Raw genomic sequence first — 20,622 nt, 5'->3', positions numbered from 1 at the left:
AATAGAACACAAACAGCAGCAGGTGAACGCATACCATTATGTCCCTCACTGTTCTAATGTTCTCACTGGACACCTGTGAAAGTGTCATCAGTGAGAACATTAGAACAGCGAGTGACATAATGGTATGCGTTCACCTGATGCTGTGTGTGTTTGTTCCCATGGCAATGCTGATATCATGGTTGATTGTGGTGTCAGTGTGTATGAGGTGTGCTGCTCTTACCTCTGAGGGCTGTTTTCAGATTAACTTTGGCCTGACGGTGCAGGTCTTCCACACAGGCAGGTCGGGAGCCCGGCAAAAAGACGTTCTCTTGTTGGTGCCATGGAGCCGTGTAGTGTACAGTCCACTTTTTCTCTTCATCCAAATTAGACACAGCTAAAAAGAAACACAAAGACACTTAAAATTGCGGCTCATACTGTAATAATTATACATTACCAAATAGAAATAAAGTCTAGATTTTAGATAGGATTGAAATGTCAGATTTCAAATTAAATCTGAAATCATACTTAAACCCAATAATTTACACAATTGTTTTCTTCAAGACCATGAGAACATACAAAAATGCATATCACAAAATTAACATTTAATGTAAAAAAAATTACAAATATTTGTTTTTTATGTTACTACACAGTTGTGTACCGTAGTTAATCCCATGAAACTTGACGCAAAAAAACAAACAAACACAAATTCCCACTGTACATTTTGATAAAATATTAAATCTAGAATATTCCTTGTTGTTTAAGCACTTGTTTGCTGTGGCTAAACCTGTGAATCTAAATCACAAATATCAAACAAATTTACTATTTCAGTATTTTTTTTAAACCTGTTGTTTACATACTTGTTTGCTGTCACTAAACCCATGGCACTTAATGTAAAGAACATACACTAAACACATGTCAAACAAATTTACTTTTTCTGTATTTTTTTAATACAAAATCGTATGTAAACCCTGTTGTTCATTGTCCCTAAACCCATGAAACTTAACGTAAAAACAAAAAGCAAAAATGAGAGCAAATCACACAAAAGTACATTATTGGTATATTTAAAAAAAAAATACATAAACACTGCAGCTTGCATAGTTGTTCACTGTTGCTAAACCCATGATATGCAATCCAAAGAACATTCACAAACGCATATCACACAAATGCAAGTAACTGCCCCCAAATGTGTCCATTTGAGGACACACCATGAGGCAAAACAGGGCCGACAGGACTCCTGTGTGTGCTCTCATTTTGATTGAAAAACTGCTCTTCTTTCGTGCTCTGCATAACCCTGATCTGCACAATTCACCAACCAAGTGGACCCCAAAGAACTGGTACAAAAGGATGTCCCAAAGCAAACAGGAAGACTGATCTATCCAACACATCAGCGGTGGTATAAACGACCATGATTGGCCTGGGTGAAAGGGAACTTAAGGAAAGACCCCTGGAGTTCAAACCTCCAGCTGTCCCAACAGCAAACGAACAAAAAAAAAAATAACAAGCTGGTCATTAGAACGAGAGAGGAAGGGAAAGTAGGATGGAGGTGGGGGTTTTCTCACAGGTGTGAGGAGCTATCCACAGGTGGCACTGGGCCATTAGGACATGATGGCCCATCATGCGAGAGCTGCCAGACTGACAAGCAGAGTCCATGGGAGGCCATTGTGTTCATTCATGACTTTAAATACAGAAGTGATTTCTCACTCACTCTCCAGAGAGACTCAAACGTACTGATGTCTTACTGCAAATGAATGTGAGCACAGCTTCTGGTCTCACTCTGCTCCAGAGATCCCTCAATAAGATAGAGATTTAGACATATTTATTTCATCCCTTATCCAGGATTTTTTTTTTTTTTTTAACCACAGCACCAAGCCTTTGAACTTATTGTTGTTTAAATCAGTGCTGGGCTTCAAAGGAACATTTTCTCTTCAAAGGCATCAACTGTGAATGTGCAGACATCAGATGAGACAAAACAGAATAACACATTCTGAGGGCATTTAGTAGTGTGGCACAATACATGTTAAAACTACAGTCATTTGTGAGTGATCATTCAGTAATACACTGATCATCAAGATTCTAGCAAGTCATTAAGATTCCTAGTATTTTAGGTATTGGGATTTAGCAGTGAAGTATTTAGAACAGCAACCAAACCATAGACTTGCCCAGAGAAAGTGGCCACAGTCGGAAAATAGATTTTTCATTGAATTTGTGTTTGCCTCAGGTTATCATCTAAATGTTATGAGATCTGATTTAGAATAGTTACTTAATGAAGAGTTTGCGACCCATGATAAATGAACCTAAATAACAAATTGAAAGCCAGATGTTTTTTTACCAACGTATCGAATTACACAGGCAGCACAGGTAACTGTAAGATGTCTCAGATTCGGAATGACACAAGAAATGCTGTTAGACACGCAGACACATGCTTGAAGAAACACAGAATCAATCAATCAATCTATCTATCTATCTAATTTTTTTCTTTAAATTTTTTTTTTAAATATTGTGAATTGTTTTTTGAAAAATATCATAACTGGTAGAGAATGCACGGATGAATTATGTTTGTTGCCAAAGAGATGCTGACTTTCACTGTTGAAAAGCCATCTTTCAAACTCTTGAACAACATATTTTTAATTGCACTTTAATTGCAATTGCAGATAAAATGCAAAGTTTCATTTGAATTTTTTGTTAAAATCAATACAAAATAAAGTTCAAAGTTTGAAATCAAGCTGCCTTGCATTATTGTGTAGGCTATTGCTTAAAGGTGTAGTATGTAAGTTTCAGAAACCCTTGTTATTAATGACACCTGTGGCCGTTAAGTGAACTGCAGCCAGCTACCTGTTGTCGTGCTCGTACACACACTCCATAGGGACGCTAGTGAGCATCGACCAAAACAATGATGTAATGTACAAAGAGGCTGAACGTGATTCACTAACATCATGCTGACATATCAGGCAGCATAATTAAACAGTTACACAGTTATGATTGTTTTACTACAAACTTTGAGACTGCATATTATATTTGACTCTCCAGTGCTGGAGCAGGGCTAAAACAAAGTGTGGATATAGGTCTGACTATGCAAGACTGTAGTTTGAAGTAATCACTTTTCTTTGCATGATACATTGACTGCATTTATTTGATAGCCTATGTCGGCGTTAGCTAGCTAACCAGCTTTATCAATATCTGTTAGCTAAATTTGGTGGATGATGACAATAGCTGTCAAATAAAATACACTGTACATTATAAATATGTTGACACAATTCAGTATTGATGCACTTCCATACAACTGTCATTTGATATATCGATGCGCTATTGTTTAATAATAATAGAATGTGTATATTTTCTGTATAACCAAGTTACGTTACACTAATGAATGGGTCATTTTGCATTATCTTGAACATTGTCTAGCATTCATGTCAAGTATTATTGTAGTTTACCTTGCTGAATAATTTCAGATTAACATTGACATTAACCTGATTATTAGCATAAAGAGAAGATCATTTAAATTATTTAAAAGTTACGAAGGTAGCTTGCAATTTGTCAGCATTAGCAGGCAAGATCAAGTTAGCTAAAATTACACAGATCAATCCTTATGTCACTATATTTCACATGCTTTGCAGTTATGTAAGTTTACCTGTCCAATAAGAAGAATGCCAGTTCAGGGTCGGTTTTGATCCCCAAAACCGAACGAAGGTCTCTCCAGGAATCAAATGCCCTGCCGACATTCACTCTAGTTTTCACTTGACCACAATCACATTCCTTCTTAGCCAGGCTTTTGGTTACACTGAGTTTGTGTAGGAGTCGGTGTTGTGCTGGTGCCGGACGTTTGCTGGATTCCATCTCTAACGTTACCTAGTGTTGCAGATACTGTTGTATAGCGTAAGAAAAGCTACTATCTGAGGGGCCTCTGGAGCGTGCATAAACGTCACATCCTTTGGATTTTCCTGGCCAAAGCGACCTGCTCCCTGTGCATGAAAATCAGTCTACAGGCTTTAATAGCAACCTAGGAAGTCCGGAAAGGGTTAATTTTTTTAACTGCGTTACAAGCCGTTCACAAATTGGCAAAAAAAAAAAGGTGAATATTACATTAATTGTTTTTTTTACATATTGCACCATTAACAAAAAGTACCACCTAGCGTCCAATCAGCTGTAATACCGGTGTTAGGCGGTTTGAACCTGAACACCGCACCGGTGTGAAAATTATGATACCGTGACAAATCTAATTTCCACACATAATGTAACATTTATTCTGTTTACACTACTGGTCAAAAGTTTTTAAACACTTGACTGAAATGTTTCTCATGATCTTAAAAATCTTTTGATCTGAAGGCATATGCTTAAATGTTTGAAATTAGTTTTGTAGACAAAAATATAATTGTGCCACCATATTAATTTATTTCATTATAAAACTAAAATGGTATAATAAAAACTAAGTTTTTGAAATTGACCAAATAATAAAGAAAAGCAGCCAATAAGTATACATATAGATGGGAACTCCTTCAATACTGTTTAAAAATCATCCTAGGGTGATACCTCTAGAAGTTGATTGAGAAAATGTCATGAGTACAGTAGGCAAAGGGTGACTACTTTGAAGATGCTAAAATATATCACAGTTTTGATTTATTTCTGATTTTGTTTAGTCATAACACAATTCCCATATTTCCATTTATGTTATTCCACAGTTTTGATGACTTTACAATTATTCTAAAATGTGAAGAAAAATAAATAAATAAATATAGATTCTGTTCAAGTACACATGACGCATAATTGGACAGGTACAAATTCAGTCTGAATAAAAGTTTACATGACATTTTAAAAAAGGCGAATAATTGTTTTAGTCTGAATGCAAAAAAACCTTTATAGTGCATGTAAACCTACTGATAGACACACTCCGAGAGCCAAAACACACACTCACTTTCTCAGAAACACATATGCTACTTCAGTTGATGGGACCATTTACATAAAAGATCCTAAATATTAGAGGGTGGGATAAGAGAGAGAGAGAGATCCCTCTGAAGTGCCTATAATAAATATAGATGATTGTAGAATGGGTAATACACACTCACACTCAGACTCAGACTGCCCATTATACATCAGTGTAGGCCTATGTGTTTGAAAGAGGGACCTGCTCTTGTGTAGTGAGGGGAACAGGCAGTAGGAACCAGGACAAAAACCTGCATTGTGCCCAATATCAATCTCCACATCAGCCTGAGCTCAGCACTCAGAATCAGCCTATTCAAAACTCCCATAATCCCCCTGGACCATGCTCGCACTCACACACACACACACACACTACTGCACACACTTCCCATCCACCATGTGCAGTAATGGCGGATGGACGCACCCACAGACCCAATCTCAGCTCAGACGATCAATTATCATTGATGACAATTAAAACACAATTTGTGCTTTATATGTTATTTTTATGGATTGCCATTAAACTTAATATTTATGATTAATGAACTAAAGCTTTTTATTATTATTATTTGCAGGTTCAAGTGCAAATCATATACAATACATTCATTAATTTGAAAGTGTCTTTCAGATACTGTGGGTCTGTGTTGATATTTGAAACCAGAGTCAATATAAAAAGCTGCACACACAACCACAGATGTCATTCTCTGGCCATCATAAGCAAGGTGCTAGCAGGCTTGTTTATTAGAATGTACAGGTAACGACTTGTCTGTCCAGTTAAGATTTAGAGGTTTACAGCTTTATATGTACAATGTAAACTTAAGAACCTGACAATCAAAGCACTGACCTGTCAGAGACAATTTGAGATCTCAAAGACAAATACAGCCATTGAAATTCCACAAAGGATCAACCTCCTTAAAATCAATCACTAGCTGGTAGATCAATAAAGTGCAGGACCATCCTGCAGGATACGGCAGGTTTTTGCTTGTTAGTGTTTGCCTAGCTGGTGGACCAGCATATCCATGTTGTTTTTCAGCATGGTCTTTCTGCTGAAGCAGGTTGAGTTAATAAGGTTTGCTGGTTAAGTTAGTTAAGAAGGCTGGTGGGGACACCACCACACCAGCATCCAAAACACAATGCTGGTGAACCGCTATGCTGTTCTTTTCAACAGGGTACTCCAACAAGTTAACAAAACAAAAAAAAGAACAAAATCACTCTTATCAAACATGGCAAAAGTATTGCATATATAGTTCTTACCCTTCCGTTTGAAGTATTTAATGACAGACTTGAGAGAAGTCCCGATGAACACCATTATTCCAGTGTGTGTTGCAGGTGGACACTGTGTAGATCTGTCACGGCCTCCCAGTCTATGGGAGCGCTGGACAAGTTTTGTGTGTCGAAAAGCAGCGTCCTCTCGTCAACAAGTCGGTGTGTGCCTCTACCCATCAAATCAATCGGCTTCACAATGAGCCCCTCCTACCGACACACACACACACACACACACACACACACACACACACACACACACACACCCTCAGTCCAACCCTGGGAAACACCCCCTCCTCCCTTACACACACACATGCTAACAGACACTCCCTGGGGCTCAGAGGGAGGGGTGTAGTAGATGCCCCTCAATTCGTCTGAGCTTCGGTTACCAAGGAGCTCTCCTTTCACTTGTTTTCCTCTCTCTCTCTCTCTCTCTCTCTCTCTCTCTCTCTCTGGTTGTATGCTGCTTATCTGAAGCATACGCCCTGCCCTCTACTCTAATATATCTGAAACACCATAGGAAATATAAATCACAAGTGAAATCTCTTTAATATGTCAATTGTTTCTCCCAGACAGAATTGAAATCAAATTGGGAGCAAATTAAGGCTTTTGATGAAGACTCCTTCTCCTCAGAATTTTCTCCAGAGAAAAAGACCCCAGTATTCTCAATTATTCTCAAAAGATTTTCTAGAGAATATGTCAGAAGATGTCTGAACAATCCTAAATCTGAAAGTCAGCAATCAAAAGAGATTTCAATATTAACTCAAAGATTCTTCTCTGTTCGCCTCATACATTTTATAGCACTATACTCTTACTGTATGGCAATAATCAAATATGTAGCCAAATATCAAAGATTGAAGTCACTTTTATTTATTTTAAATCTGAATATTTGTGTAATTTGTGCCTACTTGCATTTCACCAAAGGAGAAACATCTGAGACAAAGTTGATACTTAAAACATAGCTGAGAACTCCATAAATGTCTCCTAAACAATGAAAGAGCAACACAATTTTCCTCTCTTTCCTCATCTTTGGACTATAATGCAGTGCATGTGCTCAGAATTCACATATGTGTGTATCCATCTCATTCTTCGCTAGATGACAGAAGGAGTTGGTCTCCCACTGATAAGCCGTGTTAGCACACAGCCACTAAATCTAGATCATTGGACACACACACACACACACACACACACACACACACACACACAATCTGCCTATTGTCTACATGCGCGTACACATGCACACCATGACCTGTTTCTTTTCATTTTGAGGGGGTGTAGAAGGGTGTGAATGGAAGGGGGCATGATGGGTGGGTGAAGTTGGACCTGAATGGGGTTGCAAATGATTACAGAACTAAAGGAGGTAATGCACTGACCACCCCCCATCATCCCTATCATCCCCTTTGCAACCCAAACACACAAATCTAACGATTTATGATTTACTACAAAATAATATGTTTATTTGTTTCTAAGTAATGAGCGTGCGTAGCCAAGAACAGTGTTATTGTGTCTTATTTTTCATTTTCCATTTATTTTCAGTAGTTTTCACTCCATACCTGAGTATTAGGTCAATTATTAAAATATATTTAATGTTGTTCATTTTCTCAGAGCCGTCTAGTGTTATAGCTATCTAGTAGCATTTTCATGTTTAATGAAGGCAGGTTTTAAAGGTTTCCTATTGAATAATATACTGTATATCAAAAACTTCAATTAATTTATGGTAATTCTTATTTCATTTTATTTTTACAGTTTTAGAGACATGAAAATGTATTTCAGTTAAGTTTCAGTTTTTCCAGTTATGTTAGACTTATTTTTGTTAATGAAAATGTTTTCATTTCATTTTGTTAATGTAAATAAAACAGAGAGATAAGTGTGTATGCGCGCGTGTGCCACTCACATTTACTCACTGCCAAATTCTAACAGTGAGGCTTTTCTCTTAGTAAGCCCCAAATCCACCCTCTTCCTCTATATCTCAAACCTTTTCTCTGTGCACTTGTGTGTGTGTGTGTGTGTGTGTGTGTGTGTGTGTGTGTGTGTGTGTGTGTGTGTGTGTGTTACAGAATCAATGTTTTCCTGTGTGCATGTATTCCATGCTGTCTGGCACGAGTACAGTATTAGGATTATGCATGCTTGTGTGGGCCGCAGTAATTAACATGCTGTTGTTCAGTTCTCACTTGACAGACAGGACAACATATCTGTCTGTCACTGCAGGATTACAGCCATTTCAGACATTATCACTGTCTGTGTCTGTATATGTGTGTATTCATGCATGTGTACAATATGTCAGCCCATGTCTCCATTCTTTAACAAAAATGAAATATGTTATGTTTACAACAATAATGAATATGTGTAACTAACTTGAGTGCCATTAGCAATAATAACTCTCATTAGTGGCAGAATTCTATTCATGAAATTCTATGGAGACGTTTGGATTCACTGTTTACTCATGCTATTCAGTTTTATCTCTGGACTTTCTCTATTCCAACTTTCCTCTCCTGAACCTCTTTCCTCCCACATTTCTCATTCACTCTGTTGCCACTGCTTTTGATGACTTTTAAAATAATCCTCATTGATTTTCCCCTCTCTTGCTTTCCTGTTGTTCTGCACTTAAAAGCACTAGTCTCTTTTATCCTCGAAAGAGAGAGAGAGAGAGAGAGAGAGAGAGAGAGGAGAGAGAGAGAGAGAGAGAGAGAGAGAGAGAGAATGTGACAGATCTGATAGACCTCCAGCCAGCACTGAACCTGTTCTGGGTGTGTTTATTCAGTGTACTGAGGTCAACTCTCACAAAATACTGCATAAGCACAGCTGTCTTTGCTATTCTATAACCACTTAAACAAATATTCTGCATTTTCAATCTGCACTAAGGTATACACTCAGTTGAAGTCTTATTTTTCATCTTTAGTTCAATTTGTTAATTGATACTTTCTTAACAACTATTTCATTTTACTGTATTTTAAATCGGCATTTTTTTGTTTCTTCTATTTCCACAATTGTTATTTTACTTAACATCCTTTTTGTTGTGCAGCTTCATTCACTATGTGAAACGAGCACTCACACATGTGTGTGTAAGCATTTAAAAAGCTTCCGGCTGTAGACTGGCGGTTACAGAGTTGAGTCAGTACTCAGTACTGCCGGTACTTTAAACTGATGGCTATTAGAATATTAAACTGAACATAATTTTGTGGCACCCCTAGCCAGTCCTGGCGGCATCCAGTTTGGGACCACTGTTATAATAGACCGCACTAAATTGAATAAAAAATTAACTGAAGAAGAAAGACAAGACATGACTATGAAGACTATAAAATCAGGGGTCAGTCACAGTGGAGGCCTGGTGTGGAGCTGATGTGATCATCAACATGAGTCAGGGCGAATCTTTTGTAAGTGCAGATAAACCACTGACACACACAGTATTCTTTGCTCTCCCTCCATTAAATTCTGCCAATCCTTAAGACCCCAAACACTTTGTGTTTACCCATAACAAATCACTCCATCCCTCACTATTAGGTACAGTAGCTGCAAAACACTTATCAACATTCAACAACCACAGATGACAAGAAAAATCTGCATAAAAACAAACATTGCCTTTTTAAAGGAAGGCCCGAGCTTATTAGCATTTAGCTTGATTTGCAGATAAGGCTTGTTAAAAAGGAATAGGCTTCTAGGAGGGACAGAAAACATCCAGACAGACTACTTGAGTTTTTGGCACAGCACCAATCTTGCATGAAGTTTCCTGAAGTAATATGGTTTAGAGCGGTCTGTGTCCGTGCAGGAGTTGTGTTGCATTGTGTTGTCCTGAAAAGGAGTCTCAAGCAATGTCTGTCCATACCATGTCTGAGTGTGTATGCGAATATAAAAGGTCGAGCATTGTGTTGAATAATAGGCTTGGGCCTCCCAGTGAAGGCATTCGCCGCTTTTGTATTGCCAATGAGAACCTCCAATGGCTCTAGCTAGATTGAATACAGCAGACATAGCATACAACCTTTATCGAGGGAGGAGAACTTTTACCATCAGTGCGCTCTCTCCAGATGAATCAAGTTTTGATTGAGGGAAACCAGAGATGACGAAAAGAGAAATAAGTTACTTTGAAGTGGAGTCGTTTAGAAAGCCACACCTTGGTGAGAACACAGAAAAGTCGAACATGAAAGAGAGATGCAAGAAAACACAATTCAAAGGGGAAATATTAGGGAGCAAGTTTTCAGCAATAATGCCATTTCTACACTAATATGTTTTCTTTTAAAATGTATCTTTTTCTCTACGTTTTGCCCTTCTGTCCACACTGAGACGGTGTTTTTGTTAGCGAAAACTGAGCTTTTGGAAAACGCTGTATCCGAAAACATCACATGACTTTGTTGTCATGTGATGCAGTAATGTGATTCATTCAACCAAAACAATCAAAATGGCGGCACATGTTATAGCAGTGCTGTTGTGCCTGATATTCACTTTGATTGTGTTATTACTTTGTACAACATTCACACTACATTCATTTACATTTATGCATTTGGCAGACGCTTTTATCCAAAGCGACTTACAGTGCACTTATTACAGGGACAATCCCCCCGGAGCAACCTGGAGTTAAGTGCCTTGCTCAAGGGCACAATGGTGGTGGCCATGGGGTTCGAACCAGCGACCTTCAGCAACCTTCTGATTAACAGCCCTGTGCTTTAGCCACTACGCCACCAACTGATATGGGATTTTTGAAACCGATACGATACCGATTTTATATAAGAATATTTGACATAATTATTATACATTGTCAACAAATTCTAGAATTTAACACTGAGAAAATAAAGAATAAATACAAATATAATAAATAGCTAAAAAAACATCAGTACTGTTTAGTATCAGTCAAATGCTGACCATTAAAATAAAGAATAAATAAAAATAGCTAAATAAACATCAGTACTGTACGTTTGTATCAGTCAAATGCTGACCATTAAAATAAAGAATAAATACAAATAAAATAAATAGCTAAATAAAAATCAGTAATACTGTTCAGTATCAGTCAAATGCTGTCTATTTTAATACTGCCAGTCAAATATTGGCAATTTGTAAAACAAGAAGCATTCACACCTGCCGAGTCAAGAGATAAACAGCGGCAGTGGTGTTACACCGTATTCTGCTATACAAGTTCAAGGGAAACTTTCAATTGTGGAAAACCAGACTTCTAAATATTACATTGTATTAATGCAACGACTGGATCTGTTCGGTTGAAGGGGGTACCAAACTATGAATCCTTAACAAAATGGTTTGGTGAATACATGTTTACACATTAGCTTCCACTAAGCTGACAAGCAATGAAAGTAGCTATGTGGTTAGCTAGTTAGCTATAAGCTCGTTATCAAGGAGAGTACAAATGGACCAGCATTGCGTCTCACCAACTAGGTAACAGCGTAGCATGAAATCAACACTCAACAGACACAATCCACCACCGCACCGTTGTCTGATGAGCTGCAAAAAATGCTCTGATGCTTACCTTTCAATATGCTACATTACTTACTGAACTGACAAACTATAGCTGGCTAACAGTAAACAGACATGAGAGACATGGTTGTCAGGGACAGGGTTAACATTATTTTAGTTATATTGAAATGGGAAAATGATGGGGTCATTTTTTATTAACTTTTCAGTATGTATTTCACAAACTAGTTAGCAACTTACTGCGAAGACAACGCTGAACTCTGCACCACTTAACTAGCCCGTTATGACCACAATTCTAATGCATTGTTTTCTGCATTATATGTTCTGAAAAAAAGTTTACATATCTGCACATATCTGTAAAATAAACGCTGATACCGATATATCGGCGAAAGGCTAATATCAGCCGATAATATCGGCTGACCGATATCAAAGGCAACGGAAAGTTTACTCGGAATTGGTGTCTGGCAACGGAACACAAGGCCAATTGCGTTTCAGACCGTACATGAAACGGCGATTTTTCGCATGGCAATAAGTGGATTTAAGTGTGGATGAGAAACTTTTGAAACATGCTTGAAAATTACAGTGTGGACAGAGCATTTTGAAAACACAGTTTTCAAATGTATTGAGATTAATGCAGATGCAGCCTTAATCTCCCAAATGCTCCCTCTGTCCACCTTGTTTAGCCAAACAAATTTCCATTTTTGAATGAACTATTTCTTTAAAACTTCTGGTAAATCAGCATACAAAAGGCATACTTGCCATTCTCTCTGCACATTAAGCTGCAATAGGAGAAACTTGGTAACAAAATAACCAATGTAAGCCTATTATTGTTTAGGTGATTAAGATATCGCTTTAGTATGTCCCACCTGTTTCTACACTCCAGGAACTGACAAATTTGCTTCTGTATCTGCTTTCTTGATTAAATGAGAACAACCACCCAGGTTGACTATAAATAAGGCCAAAGACAGTCTGTTTTGTGATTATAAACAGGCATGCAATGCCCAGCTAGTTGTCTTTTCTACAGGGCACCAGGAGGGTAGCTGTTAATGTGTCCCTCTCACACACAAAGTCTTTTCAGTGACTTTCTCTCAGAGGAATTGAGCCGTTATTGCCGTTTGTTTGGCCACTAAGGTGGTTTTGTTCGGACAAGATTTAAAGGCTGCCTTAAAGTAATTTGTGCTTGTCTGTTTCTATTCCATTACATTGGAGTTGTGTCCATATCTTTTAGCTTTGAGGCCATTCGTATGCCATTATTTCTCTTCTGGGAAAACAGACCAGAAATATTCCCTTCCTGTTGTGGAAAAACTGCACTCCATAATAAGCCATGAGGTCATATAAAAGGTAAAAAATGTAATCATATTGTCTCACACATTTAACATGTGTGACAAGTTTTTGTATTTGTGTCTCTGTCTGTGGATTCCATGTACAGCAGCCTTCCGAAGGGAGCCATTAGAAAGAGTGAGATATTGAGGAAAACCTTCAGTTTGAGCACTGGTCTCATGGCACCACATCAGCTGATACAAAGCTTTCCATTTCCCCAAAGCACAAAGTCAATCAGATTAGGTAGAATGTATGAAGAATGGAAACAAGTGAAACTCACACACATACTTACATTGGGGTATCTTAGGACACATGCACCGTCTAGCTGTAAATCTACTAGAATATGGATTTGAGCGACAGGACAAATCTCACTGTTGGAGGAATTGGCAGCAGTCTTTGTCTGAAGCTCTTTGTGCATTAAAGGCAATAGGTGCCCATGCTGGCTGTAAAAGGTAATATGAATATTATGTCAGTATAATATTTCCATGGTTGTGAGGTTGTCTCATGAAAGAGTAATACTCTAATGTAGCTCATTAAATTGGTGGGAGCAAGACATGTGCCATGTCTACTCCTGTTTATATTTATGGCTAAGATCAAAATAAATAATAAAAAAAGCATCTCTAAATGTACAAAATGACATTTGCTTGTATTTCCCAATGAAAATATTATACTGTACATATATTAATACCATGAAATACCAAGGCTACTCTTTAAGACAGAAGTATATTCAAAGATTGCCTAGCTGGTTGTGACCTCAATTTTATAGTAGGAGGTCACATTATTAATTGTATTATTCACACTGAGTATTAAAACTGTACTAATTGCACAATTAACTAACTAGCTTTTTATAATAAAAAAAACACTTATTATAAACACTGAAATGTAATTTATGTCACTTCCACTGCATATTATGCTTTTGACAGTACCTGGAGTCAATTATGCATTCTGGGTTTAACAGCTACTCTGAAAACCACTTTAATTAGGAGCAATAGTTTACTGGAGTATCAGGTTAAGGGTTCGGTGAAGGTACAGTCTACATGAAAGCAAGTGAGAGGAAGGTTAATTAGTCTGTAGGTGAGTCCACTAGCCTGTCCCTGAGATGACATGGCATGTGTTTGTGTGTTAAACAGTACTACTAATAATCCAATCCAGCAAGTGTTGCTCAGCCAATCAACAGTGACCCCAAAAAGGATGACACCAAATCGAAGAGTGTCAAATGCAATCTATGAGCTACAGGAATTATATGCCTGATTAGGAGATATTCACAGAGTCTGTCAGCATCCAGCGGGATTTTCTATTGAGCTCACAATCATTATGGGGGAGAACTCTTGGGACAGGGGATAAATAGGTCTGATTCCAGTGTGCAACCAGAGCAAACTGACCCATATTTTCAACTATAGACAGGAACCGGTGCTCCATGGAAAGAATTGGTGCATGATTAAGTCACAGTGTCAACCCCAGTCTGCTCTCTGCGACCAGAGTCCAAACATCAACAGTTTCTGGTCAAATCAGGACAGTCCAAAGATTTCATAAAGACAAACCAATGAGTAGACATAGGATAGGGATGTGGGTTGTCTGAATGACTATTTGACTATGTCTTTGTAGAGTGGAAGAACACACGCCCGGTCCCCAATCAGCCTGATAGGGGCGCACGAGGGATAAAGGCGGCCGGTGATGACAGTTCAAGAGAGAATGACAGGCAGCTGCTCTGTGGGTTTATGTTTGTGTGTTTTTTTATTCAGTTTATTATTAAACTATTATTTATATTGCCAAGCCGGTTCTCGCCTCCTCCTTTCCCTTATATCCCTTTACACTGGTGCCGAAACCCAGGAAGGAGGAGGGATAGCCGTCGCAGAGTCCTAAACACTGCCGTCCACCCAGGGGAGTGCCGCTGCCATCCGCCGGGGGACGGAGTAGCCCGACCGCCCGGATGCGGAGAACGGCCGCCATCCGCGAGGCGAGTGGGGACTGGACTCCCCGACCGTCTGAACAAACCGCTGCCAGGGGCGGAGGAGTGCACTGCCATCCCCCTGAAATGCGGAGGGGTCGAGAAAACTGCCATCCACGAGGGGAGTAGGCAAGTGACTCCCCGTCACGGACTCCCCGGGTCCGTGTTGGCCTTTCCCTCACCTATTTTGTTTTTGTTGTTGTTTTTGCCCTCCTCTCTCTTCCCAGGACGAGGAAGGCGGGGATGACCCACCGAAAGACGGGGCGCAAGGCACCCATGAATAAAAACGTAATTTTAATAATTTATTAAGCATTTAATTAAATAAAAAAAAACACAAAAAGCACCATAAAACAATAATCAAATTAATTGTTAGCTCTACTCAGACTTCAGACTGCTTTCTGTGAAGAACAGACTCAAATTCAAGCCTTTTATTCAATGATCTCCATCTCCATCCGCTGCAGTACCATCGCGCTCGCTGTAACCGTCAACCCACATTTTAAAAATTTGCCGCCTCAAGCATTACGAACAGCAGTTTTATGGCAGTGATGTTGAATGCTCATTGGCTCTCAAGTGTCTCGTGACTGTTTGCGACATTCTGCGATGCACATTGGATGCAGCGCATTGCCCTTTGGACTAATTTTGAACTGAATTTTGCAGTTTGTCTGAATAAATTATTGTGATTAAATGTATCTGCCTGTTACATGTTTTATATGATTAATAAATGGTCATGGTTAGGTTTAGGAGAAGGTGTGGGATTAGCGGCTGTAGAATATGTATAAATTAATATATTGTAACAAAAATGATTGCTACTGTACATTGATTTTGTTACATGTTTTTATATGGTTGAAATGTGGTTATGTATAGAAGTTAGGGTAGGGTTAAAGGATCTAAAATATCAATAAAACAGTAGAAATATATTTAGAATTGATTAGTGTATTAAAATATAGTTGTAATGGATTCGTCAATGTTTTACATTTCTAAAGCTGTAAATACGTAAAAATTTGTACGTTTTAGATGCTTCTAAACATCCATATTGTACGTTTTAGTGTCTATCCAAACGTACAAACATGTACGGTTAAATATTACAAATATTAACGTAAAAATAGCTAGGCATATTAACGAGATCAGGCTGAGCTTTAGACATATTAACAATGAACCAGGATATCATTTTAGAGAGGAGTTTCTTTATAACTGCACTCTCCAATAGTACAGAGAGCAGCATAAAAAAATATGCTGCTTGGCCATGTGTTTTTTCGGGTTCACAAATGCTTCATTTCCAGAGGAATTTCGCAATGCATATGTAATGTGACAGAGCCTGTTTGTGGGAGTTTAAATAAAATGCATCCTTGCATTCGAAAACAGATAGACGGAGTGGAAAGGAATGGAAAGAATAGAGTGACGGAACACATTTTTAAATGGTGGACTATTTTTTACTTGACAAAGCATCTTAAAAAAACAATGCTTGTGGTGGGATGCTAAAAAATCCCTGCATGAGACACGACGCAACAGCCAAAGTTGTCCAACACCAAAGACTCAACTAAACAATGACCTAAAGCACGGCACACTGTAACTTGACCACTCTAATTGAAGTTTCACTACTAAAAAGATAAAAACTTAAAAAAAAAAAAAAAAGAAAATCTAGATAAAGTCAACCTAACTAACTAATTGTCTATGGGATGTCTAGTCAACCATTGTGACCCATTTCTAATAAGTTGAGCCTGCATCAACAGACCTCTGGCACTGAAAACATATTAAAATTTGCACACACACACACACAAAAAGAAAAAGTGAACAAAAGGTGGAAGGAAATGTGTAATATTACAATGGCAGACAAATGCAATCATGTGAGAGATCTGCAACATCGCTTTAATCAGCACTCCATGGGAACGTCATCCCCTTGGAGGAGATATGAGACAGAATGTGATGATGCCTGGATCTACCAATGGGACTTCAATCTATCCCTTCTGTCATTAACACGAAAGCTCAGGGATACAGAGCATACATACTGTACACTATTACACACTAGATATACATCCATGTATAGAGATATATCTATGTAGTGGAAAATGAGGAACAATAGCGATCCTGTTCAGTCCATTTAGACACTTAATGCATGGGGAAGTGCAAAATGAGGCACAATTTAACAGGTTTTAATAGGTAAGATATGCACGACAGCTGTAATGCCAAATGCTGCAGATATTCATCCCACATTAATACACATAGTGCTCATTAATTACCCGTCATTATCCAGAGTGCTAATTCACCAACCCTGACGAAATACAAGACTACATACACTTAGATTGAAGTCATTAAAACATATTTTTTAACCACTCCACAGATTGTATGTTAGCAAACAATAGTTTTGGCAAGTCCTTTAGGACATCTACTTTGTGCATGACATGAGTAATTTTTCTAACAATTGTTTAGAGACAGATTGTTTCACTTTTAATTGACTATATCACAATTTCAGTGGGTCAAACGTTTACATACACTAAGTTAACTGTGTCTATAAGCTGTTTTGAAAGTTCCAGAAAATGATGCCAATCCTTTAGACAATTAGCTTCTGATAGGTGGTGTACTGAATTGAAGGTGTACTTGTGGAGCTTTTTTAAGGCCTACCTTTAAACTCAGCGCCTCTTTGCTTGACATCATGGGAAAATCAAAAGAAATCAGCCAAGACCTCAGAAAAATATGGTGGACCTCCACAAGCCTGGTTCATCCTTGGTAGCAATTTCCAAATGCCTGAAGGTACAACGTTCATCTGTACAAACAATATTACGCAAGTATAAAAACCATGGGCCACTCAGCCATCATACTGCTCAGGAATGAGATGCATTCTATCTCCTAGAGATGAGCATAGTTTGGTGCAAAAAGTGCAATTCAATCCCAAAACCACAGCAAAGGACCTTGTGAAGATGCTGGAGGAAACAGGTAGACATGTATCTATATCCACAGTAAAACAAGTCCTATATTGACATAACCTGAAAGGCTGCTCAGCAAGGAAGAACCCAACGATCCAAAACCACTATAAAAAAGCAAGACTACAGTTTGTAAGTGCACATGGGGACAAAGATCTTACTTTTTGGAGGAATTTCCTCTGGTCTGATGAAACAAAAATGGAACTATTTGGCCATAATGACCATCGTTATGTTTGGAGGAAAAAGGGTGAGGCTTGCAAGCCGAAGTCACCATCCCAACCATGGGGCTGGCAGCATTATGTTGTGGGGGTGCTTTGCTGCAGGAGGGACTGTGCACTTCACAAAATAGATGGCATCATGAGGAAGGAAAATGATGTGGATATATTGAAGCAACATCTCAAGAAATCAGTCAGGAAGTTAAAGCTCGGTTGCAAATGGGTCTTCCAAATGGACAATGACCCCAAGCATAACTTCAAAGTTGTGGCAAAATGGCTGTAGGACAACAAAGTCAAGGTATTGGAGTGGCTAATACAAAGCCCTGACCTCAATCAGATTTAACAGATAACAGAACATTTCTGGGCAAAACTGAAAAAGCGTGTGTGAACAAGGAGACCTATAAACCTGACTCAGCAACACCAGTTCTGTCTGGAGGAATGGGCCAAAATTCCAGCAACTTATTGTGAGAAGTTTGTGGAAGGCAACCTAAAACGTTTGACCCAAGTTAAACAACTTTAAAGGCAATGCTAACAAAGTGTATGTCAACTTCTGACCTACTGGGAATGTAATGAAATAAATTAAATGCTGAAATAATTCATGTCCTTTACTATTATTCACACATATCACATTCTTAAAATAAAGTAGTGGTCCTAACTAAGATAGGGTATGTTTTCTATGATTAAATGTCAGGAATTGTGAAAAACAGAGTTTAAATGGATTCAGCTAAGGTGTATGTAAAACGGTATATCCTCAATCCTATTCCACAAATCTGTCCTCTCTTGGAATTATGCAGACAAAAGAAGAAAGAAGCAGGGCTCCTTTAAAAAGCACTCAAAACTAACCCTTATCCTCTTTTTCTGTGCCCTTGTGACCAATCAATATAATGAAGTACCAGAGAGAGAGAGAGAGAGAGAGAGAGACAGAGAGTTTAATACATTTAGACCCTAAGACCGCTTTGATAACGCGCTTCTCCTTCTGAAGACTCCCAAAGGAGTCCTAGTAATTCACTGATCAAATATTACATTTTAAAGGCCCCAGTGGATTAACTTTAACAGGATCAACATATTTTATTTTAATAACAAAATAAAATAAAAACAGTCAGAAAGCTGCTGAGAAAAAGCCCAGATGGAATTAAATTGAGAAAGGACACTTAAGCCTCAAAGAAGCTTAATTTTCAAGAAAGATAGCACAAGTCAAGCACATAAAACATGTTACGAAAATAAGTTTATGTTTCTAATGACAACGCAATAGATTTATTGTTCAAAATAGACACTTCTGTTTGTAAAAAATAGTGGAGATTGTCTACAGTTAATGTGATTAACTACATCTATACATTTGAGGGGAACTGACTTAAAAATGTCTCAGAAAAGTTCTGAGAAAAAGTCCAGCATCATTTGTTTGTGATATAGACCTAATTTTCTAATGCATTGAATTCATAAATTTTTAAGTATGACTTAAGTGTCCAAAAATATCCAAATAATTTTTGGTTCACTCTATTTGTTAATATATATACAGTGTTGGGGAGTAATGGAATACATGTAACAGGATTACGTATTTAAAATACAAAATAAAAGTAACTGTATTCCAAAACAGTTACAAATTAAATCATTGGTATTTAGAATACAGTTACATTCAAAAAGTATTTTGATTACTTAAGAGATTACTTTGCATTTTATTGTCATTTATTTCATTTAATATTTAGTCCTTTCAGATGGAAAATATTTATACATATTCATGATGTGATCCAAAGTGCATTTGAACAGTGGTGAAACTTTCTTATGATGTGTCACATTCATACGAGCAGACAGAGAATTAAGTTTGAAGTAAATTTGGAGCAGAATAAATAGAAATAAACCTTGTGTAAATTGTCAGCTTTATGTTAAGCTAAAATGCTATTTCTAGCCATTTTACATGCACATGTTACCAGGAACGATCATATTTTTTTATCAAGAAAATTCACGTTGGATCCTAATTTATTTATTTCTAGAAAGACCTTTGATATTAGGGCAAAAATCATATTCTTGATAATAATTTTTGTATTGTTTTCCTATAAAAACATAAAACAATCCTTAAAACAAATTCAATTTGATTTATATTGTTTTAGAAACATCACTGCATAAGATATTTAAGTTTTTCAGAGAATGTATTTTTAACATGTGCATTTTGTCTTATTGTACTGGCAGAGTTTTTATAGTCAAAACAAGTGACATTACTGACCTTGATTAATCTAACGGAATACATAACAAATTACATTTTACAGCACGTATTCTATAATCTGTAGTGGAATACATTTCAAAAGTCACCTGCCAACCCTGTATATATATATATATATATATATATATATATATATATATATATATATATATAATTATTATACAATTTAGCTAATTAGGGAAAAAAAGGAATGGTTTATATTAGTATAGAACTGTCCTGACAACTCATTATTAGCATATACTGCTGTTAGAAGCTTTAATAATCATAAATAAAAGCTGACACAGTTGGTGGTCGAGGTGTCGGGAGTACCCTGTCTCATGTACTCGAGCGATCGGCGCCATCTAGTGGTTACAGCAGGTATACACATTCCCAATTGTCAAACTAAACGGTCAGTGTCCCCTAACAGTTTATTTTGTAGGTCATCCAATTTACACTGTA

General features: G+C 37.6%; 1 protein-coding gene across 6 annotated transcripts in view; it reads right to left on the bottom strand.

Annotated features, from left to right (window-relative positions):
- Window positions 1-20,622, bottom strand: part of LOC127624076 (NHS-like protein 1) — a 135,165-nt gene that overhangs the window by 22,473 nt on the left and 92,070 nt on the right. For 4 of the 6 annotated variants that reach the window (XM_052098714.1, XM_052098715.1, XM_052098716.1 and 1 more), the window contains exon 2: window positions 221-373. In XM_052098714.1, coding sequence (XP_051954674.1) covers window positions 221-373 — 153 coding nt within the window. Of the gene's footprint in view, window positions 1-220; window positions 374-6,144; window positions 6,289-20,622 lie in introns of those variants that run through there. The other 2 variants (XM_052098718.1, XM_052098719.1) reach the window with 1 other exon arrangement.

The sequence above is a fragment of the Xyrauchen texanus genome, chromosome 30 (genome assembly GCF_025860055.1).
Source record: "Xyrauchen texanus isolate HMW12.3.18 chromosome 30, RBS_HiC_50CHRs, whole genome shotgun sequence".
Classification (NCBI taxonomy): Eukaryota; Metazoa; Chordata; class Actinopteri; order Cypriniformes; family Catostomidae; genus Xyrauchen; species Xyrauchen texanus.
Note: the sequence above shows the minus strand (reverse complement) of the source record. Positions and strands in the feature narration are given on the sequence as shown.